General features: G+C 41.4%; 1 protein-coding gene across 3 annotated transcripts in view; it reads right to left on the bottom strand.

The window, feature by feature from the left end:
* MTAP (methylthioadenosine phosphorylase) overlaps positions 1-24457 on the bottom strand; it is a 48737-nt gene that overhangs the window by 5599 nt on the left and 18681 nt on the right. For all 3 annotated transcript variants that reach the window (XM_040481377.1, XM_040481379.1, XM_040481378.1), the window contains exons 5-6: positions 8754-8856; positions 3948-4187 (exon numbers count right to left, since the gene is read on the bottom strand). In XM_040481377.1, coding sequence (XP_040337311.1) covers positions 3948-4187; positions 8754-8856 — 343 coding nt within the window. The remainder of the gene's footprint in view (positions 1-3947; positions 4188-8753; positions 8857-24457) is intronic.

The raw sequence follows: 24457 nt of genomic DNA, 5'->3' as shown, positions 1-24457 counted from the left end.
GTGATCCAGACGGTGGGAAACTCTATGGGTCAAATGACCTGGTTTCTTTTCAGAACACTTGGAAGTAAAAAACTGTGGTATTAGAGATCACTAGAAACGTGAACTCTGCCTCGATAGGTTAAGGAATTATTGTTGGAAAGTGATGATAATGTATGTTGTTAGGTGTCTATGGATAAAATTATGGATCAGAGTATAGATGAAATATGGTTGGCCATTAAGTTGGTATGTTCATAGATGAAGCTGGGTGTTGATTTATAAAAGCTCATACTATTATCTACTTTTGTATATGACTGAAATTGCTTCATAAGGAAGTTGAAAATTGTGAATGTAAAATGGATAATTAGAGGTGGAATATTTGTCACACCTCACTGTACTTCAGAACGGATCTGAGGTTCAGGGACACAAGGACTATAATACTTTTCTACTTATTTCCTGGAGTTTATATAAAGTCCAAATCCCTCCCACAAACACCGAGGTGTGTTTTGGAAAAAAATGATGAGCACCGTTCACTGCGGGGATACGAAGCAGTGACGGGCTGGGTGCTGCCAGGTACATGGAGAGGCATACTTTAAGCAGAGTCTTCCAGGGCAGGCTCATGAAGCACCCAAGGGATTTACCTTATATTTGCTTTTTTTTTCCTTACACTTTTCCTTTTGACTGATATTTCTATAGACTCTGACCTCTCTTTTCTTTGTTCCTAATGTTGGGTTCTACCCAAAATGCCCACTCTACTAACCTCCTCATAATAAAATCTAACCCTCTGTTTAAAGTTTATTATTTATTTTTGAGAAAGAGCAAGTAAGAGCTAGAGCAAGGGAGGGGCAGAGAGGGGGAGAAAGAGAGGATCCCAAACAGGCTCTGCAAAGCCCAATGTGGGGTTTGATCTTATGACCATGAGATCACGACCTGAGCCGAAGTCAGAGGCTTAACCGACTGAGCCACCCAGGCGCCCCTCTAAATCCTCTGTTTAATGTCTAGCTCAAATGTCAAGTTTTCTTCACACTTCTGCACCCCCCTCCGTCATAGCTGCCATCCGATGACCACCCCTGCATAGGAGCCAGCATGGTACTTGCTCAACATGTATCATTTGGTTTAATTCTCCCAGAAATCCTGCAAGGTCAAAACTATATACACCTCCCCCCCCCTCACTTTTGGCTCCATCCCACAGAAGAGTAAATGGATCAAATAACCTGCCCCGTCTTACAAGTAAATGGAGCAACAGGAATTTGACAGCGGGTTTAGGCAACTCCCAGATCTTCACACCACGCCAGGCTGCACATCTGGTCTAAAGCACAGTGACACACATGGCTGGTTGATGATGCGAACTTCATCTATGCTTTTCTTGTGGCATTCAGCGTTATCTGCCTTCATGCCTTACCACTTACGCCCAGCTTAGTTTCTCTGCTTTCAACTCAAGCGACTCCAACTGACTGCTTTCCAAACCTCATGTATTAAAGGAAAGCACCATTTGCTCTGCAGAGGAGACCGATGTTACCAGACTGAGCAGAAAGCCACAGGCAGGAAGCAATCTGCTCTTGGGGAGTGGCAGGGGCTGGAGCCTCCTGCTAATTGGAGGCAACTTCTCAACACCGCAAGTCTGAGCTGTCCCTTAGGTGACCAGAGCTGCCAAGTCAGAGATTATGCTGTGTCAGGATCTGGAAGTCTCTTACACACAAGCTACTGATGCAAAACAAGGAACCTGTGTTCAAGTATAACCCAAGCTCCATATACACAGATGGACAGACAGCAAGAACATCTTACTCGGTTTTGTATGAAAATGGACGGTGAAACAAGCAGTTCTGATGTAGTGGGAAGGGTCACCTTGGAGAAGATGTCAGCTCCCCTACGTGTGCTCAGAACAGCCAGCCCTGTACTCGTTCTTTACTTCAAAACTCCTTGACTGTACTTTTGTCCCTTTCTCTATTTTAGTCTATGTGCTGCTGAAGCGAGCACTCCCTTTCTCTTTTTTTTTTTTTAATTTTTTTTTTTTCAACGTTTATTTATTTTTGGGACAGAGAGAGACAGAGCATGAATGGGGGAGGGTCAGAGAGAGAGGGAGACACAGAATCGGAAACAGGCTCCAGGCTCTGAGCCATCAGCCCAGAGCCCGACGCGGGGCTCGAACTCACGGACCGCGAGATCGTGACCTGGCTGAAGTCGGACGCTTAACCGACTGCGCCACCCAGGCGCCCCTCCCTTTCTCTTTTAAAATGAGATAGAGGACAAGACATATGATCCAGTTTCTTCAAGTAAAATCCAAGGAGTGAAAAGACCGGGGAATATTAGATTGAAAGAGATATAAGAGGCGTATCATTCCAGGGGCGCCTGGGTGGCTCAGTTGGTTAAGTGTCTGACTCTTGATTTCAGCTCAGCACATGATCTCATGGTTGTGAGATCGAACCCCGTGTTGGGCTCTGTGCTGAGTGTGGAGTCTACTTAAGATTCTCTCTCCCTCTCCCTTTGCCCTTCCTGCACAAGCTTGTATCCTCTCTCTCAAAACAAAACAAAGCAAAACAAAACAAAACAAAAAAAGGTATATCATTCAAATGCAATGTATGGGTTATAAGGGACCCTGATGTGAATGGTTGTAGAAGATTAGAAGGAAAATGTCAACAGTCTAGATATCTGATTACACTAGGAATTCATATCAGTATTTTGGGGGTACAATAATGGTATTGTGGTTATTTTGTTATTTTATTTAAAAAAATAAAAGAGACTCCTTTTGGAAAAATATTTACTCAAAATAATGAGGGCAGGGGAGAGAGAAGTGGGTAGGGGTATATTTATATGACCCAAGACTGTCCATAGGAAAGGTGGGTGCTGGGTAACTGGGAGTTCATTATACTAGACTCTCTACTTTTGTAGCTGTTTGAAGTTTTCCACAATGAGAATATTTATTTTGGAAGCCTGACTGAAGTGGTCGAGTGTCTTCAGATACCAGTTGGACCTTGCCGTCTTTCCTGCCCAGAACTCCTTACTAATCTCCCCGCTGAAATCCTTATATAGTCTACATGGCGCTGCCTGCCTCCCCCCCTCCTCTCCACTCCACCCACGCATGCCTGCCTTTCCCACCGCACATACACCAGAAAGGCTTCTCAGACTTCAAATGCTTGGTTGAGTCAACTGGATATGTACTTCTCACCATACTATTTCTTTATAAGCCTGAGCTTTCTTACAATGGTCTGCTTAACCTCTGTAGTTCCTCCCTAAGCCCCCCAAAAACTCAGAATGTTAGACCCTTACAGGCTTGACTGTCTGCTGTCATATTCCTACACCAAGCATCATCCATCCAGTCATGGCAGGTTAAACAGATATGAAAACAGAGTCCTCTTACCAGGAAGAGGTAATAGGTCTTTCCCTTTGAAAACAAACAACCTGTAGCGCAGGATAAGGAAATTACAACCAAAACACACTTTCACCTTTAAAATAAGGCCCAAGTCTCGGGGTGCCTGGGTGTCTCAGTTGGGTAAGCATCTGACTTCTGCTCAGGTCATGATCTCATGGTTCGTGGGTTTGAGCTCTGGGTCGGGCTCTGTGCTGACTGTTCAGAGCCTGGAGCCTGCTTCGGATTCTGTGTCTCCCTCTCTTTCTGTCCCTCCCCTGCTTGTATTCTCTCTCTCTCTCTCAAAAATAAACATTAAAAAAATAAAAAATAAGGCGCAAGTCTCAAAATGAATTCCCACTGCACCTACATGTCTACAATGTACTGTTTACTGTTGATCCTTGGAAAGAAGTGTCTTGTTCTCTCTGGAGACCTATTTTGTATCTTCCAATGAGAACTATAAAGAAAATATTTGACCATATATAAAAAGCTGACTTTAAGACCTGGTAGAAAGGTGGTTTCTGGAACTAATACAGTAGAAACAAATGGTTAAGGCACTCTCTCAATGGCTCTCGTGGCACCCGGAAACCCAGGCGGTATATATTCAGAAGCAAATTCCACCTACCGCTTCCTCATGCTCCTTCCAGCAATCATAATCTGTCGCCATGGCGATACTTGCATAGCAAATTCCAGCCTCCTTAGCAAGAACCACCTCGGGAACCGTGGTCATGTTGATAACATCCGCCCCCCAGGTGCGGAACATGAAGCTTTCTGCCCGGGAGCTAAAGCGAGGTCCCTCAATTGTGACCATTGTCCCTTTTGAGTGGCACCGGAGCCCTAACTTTTTAGCAGTCTCTATGAGGACCTAGAAAACACACAGAGTCACAAACTCAAAACATACAAATGTAAGTAACAGTTTAATATTGGTTTTTTTTCCCTCAATGTTGAACAAGTTAATTACTTAAGTATTTTTCTATAAATGGCTAGTACCTGGAGGCCCTCAGACAGAGCCTGGGAGATCACAGAAATGTGTTTCCTGCATCCTCACCTTCCTTACATAATCCTGTTCCCCCAGCGCCTTGCACATATGGCTTACAGCAATAAAAGCAAACAGTGAGCTTTTTCTATACACTAGGCATTTCTTTTTATACTTTAATTTCATTTATTTCTTAACAGCTTGAAGAGACTAAGCTGGGTTGTGAATATGGATTTGAGTCTGAGCTCTTCACCCCAGAGGCTGAGCTAAGGTTCTGATTCTAGTCACATCTCAAAGACATGCTAGGAACAGTTTCCAAGCTCCTGAAAGGTCTTTCATACACAATCTAAAGACCATTGTAAAAGCTTTTCTTGGCTAGATGATTTCTTCATAATCTCTTTTGCCTGTTGCCTCTCCCACAAACATACCGAAACAGAATGAGGCTGTGCAGGTTTTTTCTCTCTAGGGATAAATTTTTCATGGCATCTCTTTCAATGGTAAGGCTGTGCATGGATTTTAAAAACATTATTTTTTTTTAACATTTATTTATTTTTGAGACAGAGAGAGACAGAGCATGAATGGGGGAGGGTCAGAGAGAGGGAGACACAGAATCTGAAACAGGCTCCAGGCTCTGAGCTGTCAGCAGAGCCCCACGCGGGGCTCAAACCCACGGACCGCGAGATCATGACCTGAGCCGAAGTCGGACGCTTAACCGACTGAGCCACCCAGGCGCCCCTAAAAACATTATTTAAAAGCCTGATCAGTTTTTCCAGTATCTAATTAATAATGCACATCTAACCTTCAGGTTATTAATTTCTAGCCTGTGCTTCAACATTCCTTTTTAATTAAAAACAAAAATGAAGTCCTAAAAAAAAAAAAAAATTAAGTCTTTTAAACTTAACTGTTAACCTACTTAAGCACTGCCAGAAATTCACTTAATCTTTGTATGTTGTTTTCTCATCTGTAAAATGGTAATTAAGATTGTATTATAGAAGTGTTGTGCAGGTTAAAGGAGCTAAGGAATATACATCACAGAACTGTGTTGGGCATATTGTAAACACTGTGTAAAAAGCCAAACCGGTCTTCTAACAATTGCTAATTTTGGCACCTTCTACACACGTTTGCCAAATAATTGACAAAGGTTCCTGGGGTGCTTTAAATATAAAATGGAGAGACTCAATGTCAATAAAGTCTCCAATTTAGGCCAAAGTATGTCTAGCCTGCATGTGTCGGAACCACATAAGCAAATTAACCTATTTCTTAAATAATTTTGGCAACTCCAAATTTAGAAGCGTGACAAGTCATAGGACAGTGAACAGTTGATGTTATATCATGTTTATTTATCCCAGATTATGTTGAAAATAAGAATATGCTTAATAAAAACTTTTCCCTAGAGTACAGGTTATAAATTCAAAGGCCTAAATCACTCCTCTTTCCCCTACCTACCCCCGCCACCCCCAAATTAAGAATATACCCAGCCTAGGGGTGCCTGGGTGGCTCTGTTGGTTGAGCATCCAACTTCGGCTCAGGTCATGATCTCCCAGTTCGTGAATTCAAGCCCTGCATCAGGCTCTGTGCTGACAGCTCAGAGACTGGAGGCTGCTTCAGATTCTGTTTTTCTCTCTCTCTCTGTCCCTCCCCGCTGGTGCTCTGTGTCTCTCTCAAAAATGAATGAACATTTAAAAAATTGTTTTTAAAAGATATAGCCAGCCCAGTCCTGTCTTCATTAAATGTCTTTTAAAATCCTGAATACCTAAGCTGTATGTCTGGCCAAACTTGAGCACCTCTAGAGATGAGTGAAGGAATAGCACAACCACTTGGTACATTGGATTATGGCGTGTTAAGTTCTCACGTCACTCTGGGAGGTGGGTGGATGATGGTGAGGAGGAAGAAGAGAAGGCTTCTTTGGGTGTGGGCCAGCTACAGTGACAGACCCCGGGGTCTCGTCACTTTGCACCCCCCACAAGAACAGAGAACTCCAACACTATGTACCAGAGATACAAACCACAGGCTGACTGAGAGATCTCTGGGTCTGAAGTCAAGATGCTTTCATTTACATGTTTTGAGCAATCATGATGGAATTCCTGAACCTACCACCATCCTTCAAATATTATCAGCAATATTAGATCACCAAGCTAAATATATTTTATGTGTTAGAACTTCCAAAGACGGTGTCTTCAGATTACCTCCTAAAACGACATGAAGTGAAAATATTTTGGGGGTAGAAGTGACATGGGACAAAAGATAAACACTACAAAAGGATATTATTCTGTGACGAGTATTTTTTCCACCCACGTCCTAGTGAGCCAATTCACCTCCCCAAGGGAAATCACTAGTTTTTTGGGTCAGTTTTCCAAAAAGACTATTTGCATGTAAATATTTTCATATTTACCTCTTTATATATAACACAAGTGGTAGAGCAGTACAACCATTGTTCACACCTTGTTTGCCACTTGACAATTCACCTTGACAATCCTTCCTCATCAGTACATGAAAAGTCATGTGAAATGTTCAAAGTTAAGGTAATAATTACCAAGGGGCAGCACCATATACTCTTTACATTTCTGGAAAATATTTACAAATCTCTCAGAGTATGTAGGAATAAAGTTATATTCCAAAGGTTTCTTTTTCTTTTTTCTTTTTTTTTTTTTTTAGTTAGAGAACACGCACAAGAGGAGGGGGGTGGGAATGGGGAGAGGGAGAGAGTGGGAGAGAGGGAGAGAGAGAATATCCCAAGCAGGCTCAACATTCAGTGTGGAGCCTAACGTGGGGCTCCATCCCACAACCCTGGGATCATGACCTGAGTTGAAATGAAGAATTGGACACTCACCTGCCTGAACCACCTAGGCACCCCTTTCCCATTTTCTTAAACTGCCTTTCCTAGCACTCTAAATGTTGGGGGGGTCCCTTGACTTGGCTAGACCAATAACTGCTGAGTTAATGTGGTCTCAAGGGAGGCCAAACTCTGTTACTGGAAACTATCACCAAGCCACCACATTTGCATGAGTTCTGAAGACATCATTAGTATTTCCCTTACCCTACCTCTACTCCTAGTACTGTAAATCAGTGTTTTCTCTGTGGGACAAGATCTCAAGCATATCTCTCCCTAGTCTATTTCTTCCCAAGCTGCCCCCATTTGGAAATGGATGACAATTTTATATACATCTAATTAACCCTGGAAAACAAATTCATTATGTGGACAGATCTGTGTTTCAGAGGGAAGACTAGCACCAACATTTTGATATATTCTGCTAACTACCCAGAAACATATACATCCAAATACAAAAATACAAACTTAACCTTCCATTTTTTTAAAACAAATAAAAAATTACTTTCACAGAAATCAGAGGGAACCAACAAGCAGTGGTATATCTGAAATGGCTTCCCTGCCCCCCGATCCCCCGCAACTCCTGGTTTAAGATTCTAGAATTTTGAGATCACAGTGAGGTTAAGATGCCCTTGCTATTAACCACAAGGAACCTATTTTTACACAATTATGCAGGGTTGAACATAAAAGTTCTTCTACTTTCCATATGTAGGTGTTGAAATTATCTGAATGAGTGGCATGGGTAGGTACTTCCACTGGCATTTGTAGGGCTAACCCCGTAGTTCTGAGAGTTTACTATAATCCTGGAAAGGAGGCTGGACAGTAATAGCCAAACTCATCTTAAAAGTCAATGATGCCAATCTGACAGTTTACAGATTATCACTAATAACTTAACTCATAAAAGCAGGTCCCACTCATTGGATGTCTCATAACAGGTATAGTTCAAAGCACTTTATGAGTAATAACCTATCTATCCTTCACACATTTCTATGAGGTACAGGTTATCATTATCTTCATTTTTCAAATGGGGAAACTGAGGCTCAGAGGCATTAAGTAACTTGTCCAACAAAACACAACTAAGCAGAAGAGCAGAGGTTTGATCCAAGAACCAAGGTAATCTTGTTCTAGACTATACATCCTTGACTAATACGCTGTCCTACACTAAATTATTTAAAAGGTATTCTGGGCCACCAGGGTGGTTCAGTCAGTTAAGTATCCGACTCATGGTTTCAGCTCAGGTCATGATCTCATGGTTCATGGGATCATGCCCTGAGTCGGGCTCCATGCGGACAGCTCAGGGCCTGCTTGGGATTCTCTCTCTCCCTCTTTCTGCTCCTTCCCTGCTTGTGCGCACATGCACCCTCTCTCTCAAAATAAATAAACTTAAAAAAAGGTTTTCTGACAGCAAAATCAAGTCCTATAAAAAGTAGCTTGCAACTTTGAGTGATTCAGCTTATAAATGATCGAGAGGCATTACTGACACGGAGAAACTCTTCGTGAAACCTTGCCCAAGAAGCGAGCTTGAGAGGTGGAAGAGGGACCACGTGCTTGGCCAATTAGTCTAACTCTGGATGCCACCCCAAGCCCTTACAACTTATTTTAGCGCACCTTCTAGAAAGACTACAAACCTCTCTCGTTTTGGGGCAGAACGGCTCGGCCATGGGAATATGGCATACTCCTCTGGCACAGGAATGGCTTCCATCATAGAAGGTCTGAGGCCTTATGGTGGTCCTATAAAATAAAGTGAAAAAAAATTTTTTTTAAAAGCCATCACTCCATCCTCTGGAGGCTGGTGAATCAACTTTATCTAGGTCAGCATCTTGGTGCCTGCTCCAGAATCAATAGCTCTGGATATGGTGAAGGCAACTACTGGAAAAGCCACTCTGGAATGGTATTTGGCTTTTTTGGCTCTGGGTTGGTGGCAAAATGCTTCCCACCAGGTCTGGTGACTCTGACAGGACAACCAAAGTGGACTGTAGGCACAGCTCAACTTTGGGCTTGGGAGGCTGGGTAAACCACTTAAGAAGTCACTATAAAATTCCCAATCATTGTAGATGTAGAGGACTGTACAGTGAACCCCATATATAGCCATCACCTGGATTCAACAATTCAAATGTTGTCAAGCTTGCCTCATCTGTTAGCTTTTCAATGATTGCAAATCTCAGACTTTGTCATTTTACCCCTCATTAGATGGACCAAAATATGTGTACTTTTCACTGCAATGTCATTATCACATCTGATTAAAATTAATTCCTCAGCACCAATACACAGACCACATGCAAATTTCCTTGATGCCCTCAAAAATGTCCTTTTTTTTTTTTTTTTTTTTTAAGCAAATGCTTTTTTAGTTTCAAGTTCCAGATGAGGTCCTAAACTTGCATTTGATTGACCTGTCTCTAATGAAAGTAATTTCTGCCCTCTACCCCCAATCTTATTTTTTCATTGCCTTTGGCCCACTGAAAAAGCAGCCATTTGTCCTGCTCCACTTTTGGGAATCTCTTTGCCACCCCATTTAGCTTGTTGCTCTACCCATCATAATTAGTTCTGAACTCTCTTAGTTCAACTTTTTGGTAAAACATTTTTGAATCCACAAAGAAGAGGTTAAAATTAACCCAGAGCCAGAGCCAAATCACCCTGCAATTTTCACCCGAAGTTTTCAGAATAAAGCGCTTTCTATGTCCTTTATATTGTTCTCAACTTGAACTCATGAGTAATACAGGAAAGAGACTCTTCATCTTTCCTACAGAGGGGAGGGCTGGAGAGGGCCAGACCAAGGGAAAACAGGGGAAGGTAGATCACTTAATGTCTACTTCCGGGGACGGGAGAGAAGGAAACGGCATGGAGAATATACTGGTTCAGTTTATACAGCTGGTGGGTCCGCCTACCAAAATTAATCTGTTACTTTCATCCTGTCACATACCAAACAGGGACACTAGCTGGCACCAAAGTCACCTGGCTCAGTAAGGAGGCCTCCGTGCTTTGCAGGGATGAAAACCTAGCCTGTACTCCTCCCAACCTTTTGTCATGTGTCTCAGGGGAAGGCTAAGTTAACCCCAAAGCAATTCCAGATGGGGTTGAAGAACAGGTCAAATGACTGTTCCAGCCCATATAAACAGAGGCTTTTCTCTTTTTGTAAAACTAACCAATAAAATGGTGCCACGTACTCCAGCTCTGGCTTGGTATCTGCCTTCCATGAGTCAAGTATTAGCAATATCCCCATTTACAACCATGATCGAGTACAAAAACAGGGCCACAAAAACCTCTAGCAGCTATACCCCAATGTCCACGCAATAGAACCCACACCGTATCTCTGTCCCTCTCTCCTCTATTTCTACCCTTTCTTTGCCTAATCACTCCTCTCTGTTCTGAACTTCTATCTTAAGACAAAACATGTATTAGTTATGCTTTATGTTATGTCATATACATGTGATAGTATTAACTATAGTTTTCATTTCCTCTGTCAAGTGGAAGATTTTACATTTTTCACTTTATTTTTTTTTTAATTTTTTTTTTTAACCTTTATTTATTTTTGAGACAGAGAGAGACAGAGCATGAACGGGGGAGGGGCAGAGAGAGAGGGAGACACAGAATCTGAAACAGGCTCCAGGCTCTGAGCCATCAGCACAGAGCCCGACGCCGGGCTGGAACTCACGGACCATGAGATCATGACCTGAGCCGAAGTCAGACGCTCAACCGACTGAGCCACCCAGGCGCCCCTTACATTTTTCACTTTAAATAAAGCTCTTTAACCACTAGCTATATGGCTTAGAGCAAACTGCCGTATCTTTTTGATTTTCCATTTCCAATCATAAAATGTATTTTATCCACCCATTTATACAGGTATTATGAGGATTAAGTCAATCAAGATGTCCAGACAAATGCCAGCAGCTCAGAAGTGAGGTCTGGGCTGGAGATGGAACAGAGAGCCAGCACCAAGGAGAAGCTGTGGTTGAGGCTGAAGCCTCAGAGCACTCAAGCCTGCAGGGGCAAGTGAAGGGGACAACCCTGAGGAGGAAATGAAGACTTTAATACTAATATTTCCAATGGTTTCAGGGCTAGACTGTCGAGATCCAGCAAAGGAAGGAGCAAATGAGAAATACCTTGCTTCACACAGCCTGCCCACCTATCCGTGGTGTTTCATATAACTTAAGTGTCAGTACATTCAATGAAACATTTAATGACCTAAACTTCAATTGCTATAAATAGCAATACTCCTGTCCAGCATAAAATAAGGCATGATTAATGTTGAAGGAAATGCTGACCAAGGGCAATGGGAGTTTACAATCATAGGGGACAAGAATGGAGTCCATTTTCTTTGATAGGTACAGTAAAGTATATAAATGTATTTTCTTTATGATTTTCTTTTTTTAAATGTTTTTATTTATTTATTTTTGAGAGAGAGAGAGAGAATGTGCACGCACACGACAGAGAATCCTAAGCAGGCTCCACGCTATAAGCACATGGAGCTTATGCTTGTAAACTGTGAGATCATGACCTGAGCCACAATCAAGAGTCAGATCCTCAACAGACTAAGCCACCCAGGCGCCCCTTCCTTAGAATTTTCTTAATGACACCTTCTTTTCTGTAGCTTACTTTAGTAAGACTAAATATATGTACATAATACATATACCAGATAAAATTCACGTTAAATGACTGTTATCAAAGGCTTCTGGTCAACAGTAGACTATTAGTAGTTAAGTTTTGGGGAGGTTAAAAATTATACATGGGCTTTCAACTCAACAGGAGTCAGCACTCCTAGCCCCCATGTTGTTTAAGGGTCAACTGTAATTTGTTACAGCATCAACAGGACACTAATACATATGCTCACATGGTTTAAGATACAGTCAACTGAGTTCTGGTTTCTGCAAGTAATAAAGAAATGACGCTGAAGGCTGTCCCAACTCTTGCTACAGTTAGCAAACCTTCCCAGCTAGGCAAGAGGACTATCATTTCACTTCCCCACTAGCTTAGGACCCCACCTGGCAGAAAGACTCTTGAAGTGACTGATCTGGCTGGCTTTACCGCTTACTCAATAACTCTATGCCTCTAGGAAAGTCAATCTGATGTCTATGCACCTCAGTTTTTATGTTTTCTCATATTCAGAATGAGAAGTAAGTAATACCACCTGCCTTCCAAGATTGATGTGAAGACTGAATGAGACACATGAAGCAAGTGCTCAGCACTAGCAACTACTGTTCAGGGAAAATCTACTTCTGTACTTGCCACGTGCCAACCTCAGAGCCTGATGTGTGTGTGGACCTCAAGGCAAAGGTGCACAAAAAACTGTGTGAGGCTATCAAACCCGGATACATGCTAAGAGACGTTACGTGTACATACAAACAAAAAACTGCCCATGGTAGAGTGAAGGAGGCAAAATTGTGTTGTGTACCGGCAAGAAAAATGACTTCAAGACTGCCAAGGAGAGAACACTGGGCACTTTCACACACAGAATAGGGAAAAGCCTAGAAAAAGACGGACTGGTAGGTTGTTTCTGAATCAAGACTCTTAAATCAGCCATAAGACAGTCATTTGTTAATAATTTTCCTTTGAAGAAATGCTGAGTTGCAAACAACTTGTCCTACAGCAGAAGCAAACCTAACTGCACATCTCTGAGGAGGCACATGTCCCCAACAGGCCTCAGCATGCAGGAACATGAGTCAATTAATATACTGGCAAAGCAGGGCCAACGACTACTCATAAGGAGCATGGCTTTGGGGAAATGATTCCACCCACATCACTTAAAAGATATCCAAACAATAATGTGCATGGGCAGAGACAAACTCAGTTTCTGAGAAACCAAAATGAAACAAAAAAACCTCCCAGTCCCTCTTTTCATTACAGCCTGGGCTCGGAGGGAAAGTGGAGGTGTTCTAGGTAGGTCTGTCACAGCCACCTTGACGCCCAGAAGCTGTGCTAGCAATTTATCCTACAGGGATGTTCACACAAATACAAAGATAACTGGACACACCAATGTTAACTGAACCAGTTAATACAAACAGGAAACTGAAAACAAATTTCTCACTTAGAAGGCAACTTAAATAAATCACATACCCAACAATGGAAGAGCGTATAGCTGTTAGGAAGAACGTGATATATCTGACTACAGGTATGGAAAGCTAAGAGAGATGGTGAAAAGGGAAAACCGCATGTTGTGAACTGGAATAGAATAAAAAGAAAAACTTCTTTTTCTAGAATTCCTACAGTCATACAAACGTATTTTCTTTGTGTTAAAGCATATATAAATGTATATAATATGGACTCACAAAATGCTTGATTTAGTTAACAATATCTCTTTTTTTTAAGTTAATGGTACATCTCGACGATTTTTCTAGATCAGGACATAAAAATCTATTTGTTTAAAGTGCTAAATAGAAAGCCACAGATAGGCCAGTATATTTATTATACACAAAATGGGTAATTAAAAAGGGTACAACCAGTATCTCTGCATGAGCTACCTTGTACACAGTTCTCAAAAAACCAAGAAAAGGAACTGTTTCGGTCAAAGGCCACACACTTTTGAAGTTTAATAGATCTTACCAAACTGCTTTTCAAAGGGCTGTAGCAAGGCATACACCCACTGGAAACATAGGAGGGTGTCACTTTCTACCATATGCTCTCCTCTACCATTTTCATTTTATTCCGTTACAAATATGCATTACTCTTTAAACGCTTTAAAACACAAGACTGTTGGATAGCATTTTAGTTTTAGCACATATTACAACACCAGAGACAATTTAAATTAAAAATCTGAAAAGTATACAAACAGGCGAAGATGGCAAAAAAAAAAAAAAAAAAGGGCCAAGTCACCAACTGATTAAATCAGAAGGGTTATTTATATCCTAGGAAACATGCATAGTTTTAAGATCAACAGGATTAAGAATGAGCCTTCTCAATTTCTAGGAGTATATATGTGTGTAGGTGTACACACACATATTTGTGAACAGCATTGTCATGAGCACGTTTATAAGTGAAGGATCAAATCCTAGAAGACTTGGGTCAAGGGTTCTCCTCTGGAAAAGAAAGGTAGGGCACATGGGGAAAGGAAGATAGTATTTAAAACTGCAGTGGGTAGAAGTAGAGGAAATTCTGATGTGAATGGCAACAAATTAGGCCACGACGGAGTCTGCTCTATTAATCAGAAGAAACCGAAACCTTCTAAATTTGGACAAAGGTCATTAAGATCCCACTATTGTTCTGATCTAATGAGTGCTTATGGTGCTACAGAAAAGGAGAAAACCCAATGATGTTTATATCCCAATGAGGAGGCAATACTGCTCAATAAATAGCTAACAGTTTCCCTTCTTATTCTGGACTTTTCATGAGGTCTTGCTAAACAGAGGATGCAGAGCAGTAGCCAAGAACAAAATCTCGACTCCGACACAGGTGGTGAGTAACAATCTCTTTGGATCTCAGTTTTCTCATCTGTACGAGATGCTTTCCAGTGCTGTGATAATTAGCAGTACTAGGAACATGTTACGACTACAAAAGCAGCTTTGTTTTGCTGTAAAGTATCATGGACACCACTCCAGGTCAATGTATGTAGCTTTACAAGATCCTGTTTGCAACTTCACGACATTCCACAGGATGGCTGTCAACCACTGCTTTAGGCTGCTCACTCAGGAAACAATATACATATATCTTGGTATGTGTCTAGAAAAATTTGCTGCTTTTATTCTTAGGACTGCAAACTGCAAAAGGGAAAGGCTGGTTGGAAAGACATGCATACTTTAAACCTTAATAAGAAGTCAGACTGCCTTTTTTTTTTTTAATTTTTTTTTTTTTTAACGTTTACTTATTTTTGAGACAGAGAGAGACAGAGCATGAACGGGGGAGGGTCAGAGAGAGGGAGACACAGACTCTGAAACAGGCTCCAGGCTCTGAGCTGTCAGCACAGAGCCCAACGCGGGGCTCGAACTCACGGACCGCGAGATCATGACCTGAGCCAAAGTGGGACGCTTAACCGACCGAGCCACCCAGGCGCCCCCAGACTGCCTTTTAAGAAGAGTTCTAACAATCTCTACCAGCAATAACTATGTGAGTTAATTATCCAGGACTTAACAGCACCTGACATGTGGGAGGAGCTTAATATTTTATTTCACTTCAGAATTACACAGAAATAACTTCATGTTTACAATCACTTATAAACATTAATAACTCACCGGGGAGAGGGAAATGGGCAGGGATACTAAGCACAAAGGCAATGGAAGAAACTACCACAAAGGTGACCAGATATATGTCAAAGATCATTGGCATCGATGACAAAAGGAACTAGGAAAAAATTACATCAAATTACAGGAAGAGCTGAGGTCTTCTACAAGAGCTTTTTTTTTTTTTTTAATTTTATTTATTTCTTTAAATTTACATCCAAGTTAGTTAGCATATAGTGCAATAATGATTTCAGGAGTAGATTCCAATGATTCATCCCCTATGTATAACACCCAGTGCTCATCCCAACAAGTGTCATCCTTAATGCCCCTTGCCCATTTAGCCCATTCCCTGACCCACAACCCCTCTGGCAACCTTCAGTTTGTTCTCTGTATATAACAGTCTCTTTGTCCCCCTCCCTATTTTTACATTATTTTTGCTTCCCTTCCCTTATGTTCATCTGTTCTGTATCTTAAATTCCACATATGAGCGGAATCATATGATATTTGTCTCTCTATGACTTCACTTAGCATAATACCCTCTAGTTCGATCCATGTTAACTGCAAACGGCAAGATTTCATTCTTTTTGACTGCTGAGGAATACTCCATTGTACATATATACCACTTCTTCTTTATCCATTCATCTGTCAAAGGACATTTGGGCTCTCTTCATACTTTGGCTATTGTCGAAAGTGCTGCTATAAACATTGGGGGCACATGTGGCCCCTTCAAAATAGCACAACTGTATCCTTTGGATAAATATCTAGTAGTGTAATGCTGGGTCATAGGGTAGTTCTATCTTTAATTTTTTTTTTTTAATTTTTTTTAACATTTGAGAGACAGAGAGAGAGCATAAGCATGGGAGGGGCAGAGAGAGGAGGAGACACAGAATCTGAAGGAGGTTCTGGGCTCTGAGCTGTCAGCACAGAGCCCGACGCGGAGCTAGAACTCACAAACAGTGAGATCATGACCTGAGCCGAAGTCAGACACTTAACCAACTGAGCCACCCAGGCGCCCCTATCTTTAATTTTTTGAGGAACATCCTTACTCTTTTCCAGAGAGGCTGTACCAGTTTGCATTCCCACCAGCAGTACAAAAGGGTTCCTATTTCTCCAGGTCCTCGCCAACATGTGTTGTTGCCTGAGTTATTAATATTAGCCATTCTGACTGGTGTGAGGTGGTATCTCATTGTAGTTCTAATTTGTATTTCCTTGATGATGAGTGAGGTTGAGCATTTTTTCATGTGTCTCTTAGCCATCTGGATATCTTCTTTGGAAAAGTGTCTATTCATGTCTTTTGCCCATTTCTTCACTGGATTATTTCTTGGGTGTTGAGTTGGGATAAATTCTTTGGAGATTTTGGATACTAACCCTTTATCTGATATGTCATTTGTAAATATCTTCTCCCATTCCCTTGGTTACCTTTTAGTTTTGCTGATTGTTTCCTTCCCTGTGCAGAAGCTTTCTATCTTGATGAGGTCCCAATAGTTCATTTTTGCTTTTGTTCCCCTTGCCTCCAGAGACGTGTTAAGTAAGAAGTTGCTGCAGCTAAGGTCAGAGGTTTTTGCCTGCTTTCTTCAAGGATTTTGATGGCTTCCTGTCTTACGTTTAGGTCTTTCATCCATTTTGAGTTAATTTTTGTGTATGGTGTAAGAAAGTGGTCCAGGTTCATTTTTCTACATGTCACTGTCCAGTTTTCCCAGCACCACTTGCTGAAGAGACTGTCTACATTCCACTGAATATTCTTTCTGCTTTGTCAAAGATTAGGTGGCCATACACATCCGTGGGTCCACTTCTGCGTTCTCTATTCTGTTCTATTGATCTGAGTGTCTGTTTTTGTGCCAGTACCATACTGTCTTGATGATTACAGCTTTGTAATACATCTTGAAGTGCGGGATTGTGATGCCTCCAGCTTTGGTTTTCAGGATTGCTTTGGTTATTCAGGGACTTTTCTGGTTCCATACAAATTTTAAGATTGTTCTATCTCTGTGAAGAATGCTAGTGTTATTTTGATAGCAATTGTGTTAAATATGTAGATTGCTTTGGATACTATTGATATTTTAACACTATTTGTTCTTCCAATCCATAAGCCTGGAATATTTTTCCATTTTTTTGTGTCTTCAATTACTTTCATAAGCTTGCTATATTCTTCAGTATATAGATTTTTTACCTCCTTGGTTAGGTTTATTTCTAGGTATTTTATGGGTTTTGGTGCAATTGTAAATGGGATTGATTCCTTGATTTCTTTTTGTTGCTTCATTATTGATGTATAGAAATGAAACCAATTTCTGTGCATTGATTTTATATCCTGTGACTGCTGAATTCATGGATCAGTTCTAGCAGTTTTTGGTGAATCTTTTGGGTTTTCCACATAGAGTATCATGTTGTCTGCAAAGAGTGAGAGTTTGACTTCCTCCTTGCTGTATCAGATGCCTTTTATTCTTTTGTGTTGTCTGATTGTTGAGGCTAGGACTTCCAAATACTATGTTGAAGAACAGTGGTGAGAGTGGACATATCTGTCCTTCCCTGACCTTAGGGGGAAAGTGCTCAGTTTTTCCCCATTGAGAATGATATTAGTGGTGGGTCTTTCATATATGGCTTTTAAGATCTTGAGGTATGATCCCTTTATCCCTACCTTCCTGAGGTATTTTATCAAGAAAGGATGCTACACTTTGTCAAATGCTTTCTCTGCATCTATCGAGAGGATTATATTGTTCTTGTCCTTTTATTGATAGGATATATCACATTGCTTGTTTTGCAGATATTGAAACAGCCCTGCATCTCAGGTATAAATCCCACTTGCTCATGATGAGTAATTTTTTTAATGTATTGTTGGATCCGGTTGGCTAGTATCTTGTTGAGGATTTTTGCATCCATGTTTATCAGGGAAATTAGTCTGTAGTTCTACTTTTTAGTGGAGTCTTTGTTTGGTTTTGGAATCAAGGTAATGATGGCTTCATAGAATGAGTTTGGAAGTTTTCCTTCCATTTCTATTTTGTGGAACAACTTCAAAAAATAGGTGTTAACTCTTTTTAAATGTTTGGGAGAATTCCCCTGGAAAGACGTGGACTCTTGTTTTTGGAAAACTTTTGATTACTAATTTGATTTCTTTACTGGTTATGGGTCTTTTCAAATTTTCTATTTCTTCTTGTTTCAGTTTTGGTAGCTTATGTTTCTAGGAATTTGTCCATTTCTTCCACATTGCCCAATTTCTTGATGTATAATTGCTCATAATATTCTCTTATTGTTTGTATTTCTGCAGTGTTGGTTGTGATATCTCCTCTTTCATTCTTGATTTCATTTATTTGGGTCCTTTTTTCTTTTTGATCAAAGTGGCTAGAGGGTTATCAATTTTTTTAATTCTCTCAAAGAACCAGCTCCTGGTTTCACTGACCTGTTCTACGGTTTCTTTTGGTTTTGTTAGCATTGATTTCTGTTCTAATCTTTATTATTTCCCATCTTCTGCTGGTTTGGGGTTTTATTAGCTGTTCTTTTTCCAGCTCTTCAAGGTTTAAGGTTAACTTGTGTATCTGACACCCTTCTTCCTTCTTTAGGAAGGCCTGGATTGCTTCCTGGATATACTTCCCTCTTATGACTGCCTTTGCTGCATCCCACAGGTTTTGAGTTGTGGTGTTATCATTTTCATCGGCTTCCATGTACTTTTTAATTTCCTTTTTAACTTCTTGGTTAGCCCATTCATTCTTTACTAGGATGTTCTTTAGTCTCCAAGTATTTGTTGTCTTCCAGATTTTTTCTTGTGGTTGATTTCAAGTTTCATAGTGTTGCGGTCTAAAATATGCATGGTATGATCTCAGTCTTTTTGTACTTGTTGAGAGCTGATTTGTGTTCCAATATGTGATATATTCTGGAGAATATGTGAGAAGAATGTATATTCTGCTGCTTCAGGATGAAATGTTCTGAATAATATCTGCTAAGTCCATCTGGTCCAGTGTGTCATTCAAAGCTGTTGCTTCCTTGCTGATTTTCTGTTTAGGTGATCTGTCCGTTGCTGTAAGTAGGGTATTGAAGTCCCCTACTATTATGGTATTATTATCAATGAGTTTCTGTATGTTTGTGATTAACTGATTTATAAATTTGGGGGCTCCAACATTTGGAGCATAAATGTCTACAATGGTTAGATCTTCTTGGTGGATAGACTCCTTAATCATGATCAAATGCCCTTCTTTATCTCGTTAGTCTTCATTTTAAAATCTAGATTGTCTGATATAAGTATGGCTACTATGGCTTTCTTTTGGCAACCATTAGCATGATAGAGGATTCTCCATCCCCTTACTTTCAATCTGCAGGTGTCTTTAGGTCTAAAATGGGTTGCTTATAAACAACATATAGATGGATTTTCTTTTCTCATCCATTCTGTTACCCTATGTCTTTTGATTGGAGCATTTAGTCCATTGATATTTAGAGTGAGTACTGAAAGATATGAATTTATTGCCATTATGTTGCCTGTAGAGTTGGGAGTTTCTGGTGGTGATCTCAGGTCATTTCTAGTCTTTGTTGCTTTTTTGTTTTGTTTTGTTTCATCTTTTCTCCCCTCAGAGAGTTCCCCCCTAAAATTTCTTACAGGGCCGGTTTAGTGGTCACAAACTCCTTTAGTTTTTGTTTGGGAATTTTTTTTTATCTCTCCTTCTATTTTGAATGACAGCCTTGATGGATAAAGAATTCTTGGCTACATATTTTTCTGATTCAGCACAATAAATATATCCTGCCACTCCTTATGGCCTGCCAAGTTCTGTAGATAGGTCTGTTGCAAATCTGATCTGTCTTCCCTTGTTGGTTAAGGACTCTTTTTCCCTTGCTGCTTTCATGATTCTTTCCTTGTCTGTGTATTTTGTGAATTTGACTATGATATGCCTTGTTGATGATTGGGTTTTGTTGAATCTAAAGGGGGTTCTCTGTGCTTCCTGGATTTGGATGTCTGTGTCTTTCCCCAGGTTAGTAAAGTTTTCTGCTATGATTTGCTCACAAAAGCCTTCTACCCCTTTTTCCCTCTCTTCATCTCCTAGTACCCCTATGATTCAGAAGTTACTCCTTTTTAATGAGTCACTGAGTTCTCTAATTCTTATATCATGCTCTTTTGCCTTAGTTTCCCTCTTTTGTTCTGCTTCATTATTCTACATAAATTTGTCTTCTATATCGCTGATACGCTGTTCTGCTTCATTCATCCTTGCCCTTGTGACATCAATGCGAGATTGCATCTCAGTTATAGCATTTCTAATTTTGTCCTGACTAGATTTTACTTCTTTTGTCTCTGCAGAAAGGGATTCTATGCTTTTTTCAACCCTAGCTAGTATTCTTATTATTATGATTCTAAATTCTGGTTCAGACATCTTGCTTGTATCTGTGCTGATTAAGTCCCTGACTGTCATTTCTTCCTGGTCTTTCTTTTGGGGTGAATTTTGTCATTTTGGAGGAAGAAAAGGAATTAATAAAATAAAAATTGAAAAATTAAAAGCACCACAAAATCAAATAAAGAACTGAAGATCCTAGGTGTGTTTTGGTCTAGTTGTTGAAAGAAGCTGGACAGAATAGAGAAAAAAGGGAGGAAAAGAAAAAAAAGGAAAAAAGGAAAATGTTTGAAAATTTAAAAACATAAATACAATAAAAAAGAATAAAATGGAATGACGAAGTAAAATAGAACTAAAAAATTTACAAAAAAGTAAAAGTATAGTAGAAAAAATTAAAGAAAAATTTTTATTAATATGGAAAATAAAAATAAGGTTTCCTTAAAGAATAAGAGAAGAAATAAGAGAAGAAAAGAAGAAGAGAAGAAAAGAAGAAGAGAAGAATAAGAGAAGAAAAAAAAATTCAATAGATGGACCAACAGAATGAAATATGATTGGAATTATGTTCAGTTTCTCTTGGAAGTCAAACTATGAAGCACTTTATGGTCTTAAACTAAGCAGGCAGAGACGTGTGGTGTTCCTCTAGAGCACAGTTGGCACAGTTGGATGGGGCTTGGTATAATGGCTCTGTTCTCCACTAGATGGTGCTGAGTTTACCAGGGTGGGTCATTTGTGGTGCATGCACAGGAAGGGTGAAAATGGTGTCACCCAGCTACCCAGTCTCTAGTATCAGAACTCTGTGTTCTCCCCAACAGGCAATCAAGCGCCCCTCCTTTGTCTCCAGCTTCCATCCACTCCCCTCTTCTACACTGTCCTTGACCAAGCCATCAGCCTGCCAGGCGGCACCTCCCTCCTGAGCTTTATCTCAGATGGAGCTGTGTTTCCAAACCCCTCACTTCTGAGGGACCTGTGGCTTTGACCCACTCCAATCCTCTGGGGGAGGGTCTCACTGAGCAATGGCCAGGTGCCAGCCTGCCCCAGAAAAAGTTCAGATCGTGTAGCAGCAGCATTCCAGGGATTATGGTAAATCACAACACACATCTGGTGCCAGGCTTCACCTTTAACATCCTTGTTCCAACACCAGCAAATGTGGCTGTCCTCCGGGGTCCACTGGGACCTTTGCCTGCGGGGAGGCCGCACAACCTCTACCAAATGTCCTCTCAGCAGGGGAACCACTTCTCCCCATGTGGCCTGAGGACCCCTCAGACCCTGCTGTCTGCTCCTAGGAATTCACCTTTCCCACTAGAGCTCCAACAGGTATCAAGCTGTGGAGTTTCAGACTCTGCACTCCCCTGTTTATAGTGTCTTAACGGTATTTAAACCCTCTTCTTTGTATTTTCTCCTTTCTCCCTTTCTTGTTAAGCCCCTTAGAGGTGTTTCCACTCTTTCCCTTTCTCTCCAGCTGCTTTAGGGGGAGTGCTTTTCCTGTTTTCTCTCCCCCACCCCAGTCTCCATCATCTCTCCGCAAGCAAAATCAGCTCTCTACCCTCTACGGCTTCTCTCTCCCCTAGTTCACTTCTGCGTGCCATGTAACTGCCAAGTTCTGTGCTTCAAGTTGTGCAGCCTGTCGTGTTAATCCTCAGATCAGTTTTTAGGTGTGCAAAATAGTTTGGTCTTGATCTAGCTGCATTTCAGGGATGAGAGAGGCAAAAAACCCTTCCATGCTGCTCCGCCATCTTGGCCCCTCCCAAACAAAGAGCTTATTAGGACATTCCTTCTCCCCAGGCTGTATTGTTAACTCAGCCCTGTGGGTCTGAGCTGGTACTAATCACCACTGTGTGACAACCCTAAGCGAGTGCTCCCAGAGAGTAGTGGATGCTTTGTTTCCAGCACTTTCCTGATCATGTCTATCATGTCTTTGTTTCTGTTCTATTTTCTGGGAGTAGTCTGGAAACCAGCTTTGCAGGAGACACACTGGAGAGAAGGAGGGATGTGAGGGAAGTAGTTGACAGAGAACAGAGGGTGGTTCAAAGCACACACAGGTATGACCTGAGGATGGACTCTCCATGCAGGGGTGACCCAGAGCCATGGCACTGACTGCCAGGTTGAGGCAGCACCATGGGTATGATCAACTTAGGAATTTTCCAAGCAGGGAAGGAAGAGCTGAGGTGGGGTGAGAGTGTGGGGTTAGAAGACATCCAAGGGGGGTAATTTAATCTTGAATTACAAAGTGTGAGGTATCTCTGGGACCCTGTCCTGTATCTAGTGGCCAGTGGGATCTGAAGGGGGAAGGCGCAGCTGGGAAGTCTGTGTGGGAAGGGTGGGTGAGGTCACAGGCTCTGGATGCTAACTGGACTTCAAACTCCATGGGTCCCACTTACTAGAGAGTAATGACCAGTATCTTTGAGTTTTAAGTCTCTTCAACCATAGACTGAGAAAATTACACTTGTACGTGGTGAACAGGATTAAGGGATTTGTGGCACTTGGTAATAACCCCCAAATTGGGAGCTTATCAGCATTTTTAATAAGAGAAGGGCTATGAAGCGAGGCAGTAATAAGAGAACTAGGTTGCGGAGCAGAATGAGGAAACTCTCGGGAACGTGGGTATAGCTGCCCCTGCTTCCTGGACAGGTGGGCAGAAAGATGGTAAAGGCTGGGCACGCAAGTAACTGGTGAGAGGGAGGGGGAAGGAACATGGTAAGTTATGCCTAATAGCTTCTGTTTTTTCATAAAGAAGTAATACTCTCAACTAAGAGTGAAGGAGAGGGGCAGGAAGCAGTCAGGGTTTGAAACAGCTGCTCACGGGCATGGAAAAAGGGCTAAGGGAGGGCTTCCTGTGCAATCCTTTACCAGAAGCCCCATTAGTACCGATAAAAATCCACGCCATGCCCCAGAAGTTCAAAGACTGGTGATATAATGGACAGCAGAGCACACCTCAACCTCCGGGTCAGTCCTTGGCAGGGGCCCGTTCAAACAATATTACACCATGACCTCAAGGGGGGAAGCCCAGGGCTTTGGGAGGGGGAAATAAACTGACATAATCCCTTACCACTGTGTTTACAGCGGGACTTTCCTGATGAGTAAGCAAGCAAGCATCACAGCCACATTACTCAAACCTTTCCCTGACGTAGTGAAAAAAGAACGCTAGGAAGAGGGAGGCTATCAACTCAAGAACCAATCCAGCACCCTCATTTTGCAGATGAGGACACTCAGTGACAAAAGAGTTTGGGGGCAAAGCCAGGGAACAATTCTGGACGTTCTCACTTCTAAGCTGGGGCTTCTCCCACTGCATTCTCCACCAGAACCTAACTGGGGGCCTCAAACGTAACAGGCTAACATGTTAACAGCATTTTGCAGAAAACATCTGGCAGTAGGAATCACACCCTCTTTTTCATCTCAAATTTTTTATTGTATTTTTCTTATTGTTTAAAAAAAAAAAGTCCTTATCTGCATAACATTCCTGATAAAAGCCACTATTAGAAAGTAAGAATCTCAGGGGCGCCTGGGTGGCGCAGTTGGTTAAGCGTCCGACTTCAGCCAGGTCACGATCTCGCGGTCCGTGAGTTCGAGCCCCGCATCGGGCTCTGGGCTGATGGCTCAGAGCCTGGAGCCTGTTTCCGATTGTGTCTCCCTCTCTCTCTGCTCCTCCCCCGTTCATGCTGTCTCTCTCTGTCCCAAAAATAAATAAACGTTGAAACAAAAAAAATTAAAAAAAAAAAGAAAGTAAGAATCTCATCTTTGTCCTTCACAGATGTTTGCTAGCCCCAGCTCGAGATAGTTCCGATAGCTATAGCAGTTTAATGGGTCCTACTAATCTGCATCTTAAAAAACAAACAAACAAACAAAAAAAAAACAAACAAAAACTTAATAGAACGTGGGTATCTT

Source organism: Herpailurus yagouaroundi, unplaced genomic scaffold (assembly GCF_014898765.1).
Source record: "Herpailurus yagouaroundi ecotype Mexico unplaced genomic scaffold, PumYag 160, whole genome shotgun sequence".
Lineage (NCBI taxonomy): Eukaryota > Metazoa > Chordata > Mammalia > Carnivora > Felidae > Herpailurus > Herpailurus yagouaroundi.
This window is presented reverse-complemented; position numbering and strand designations above follow the sequence as displayed.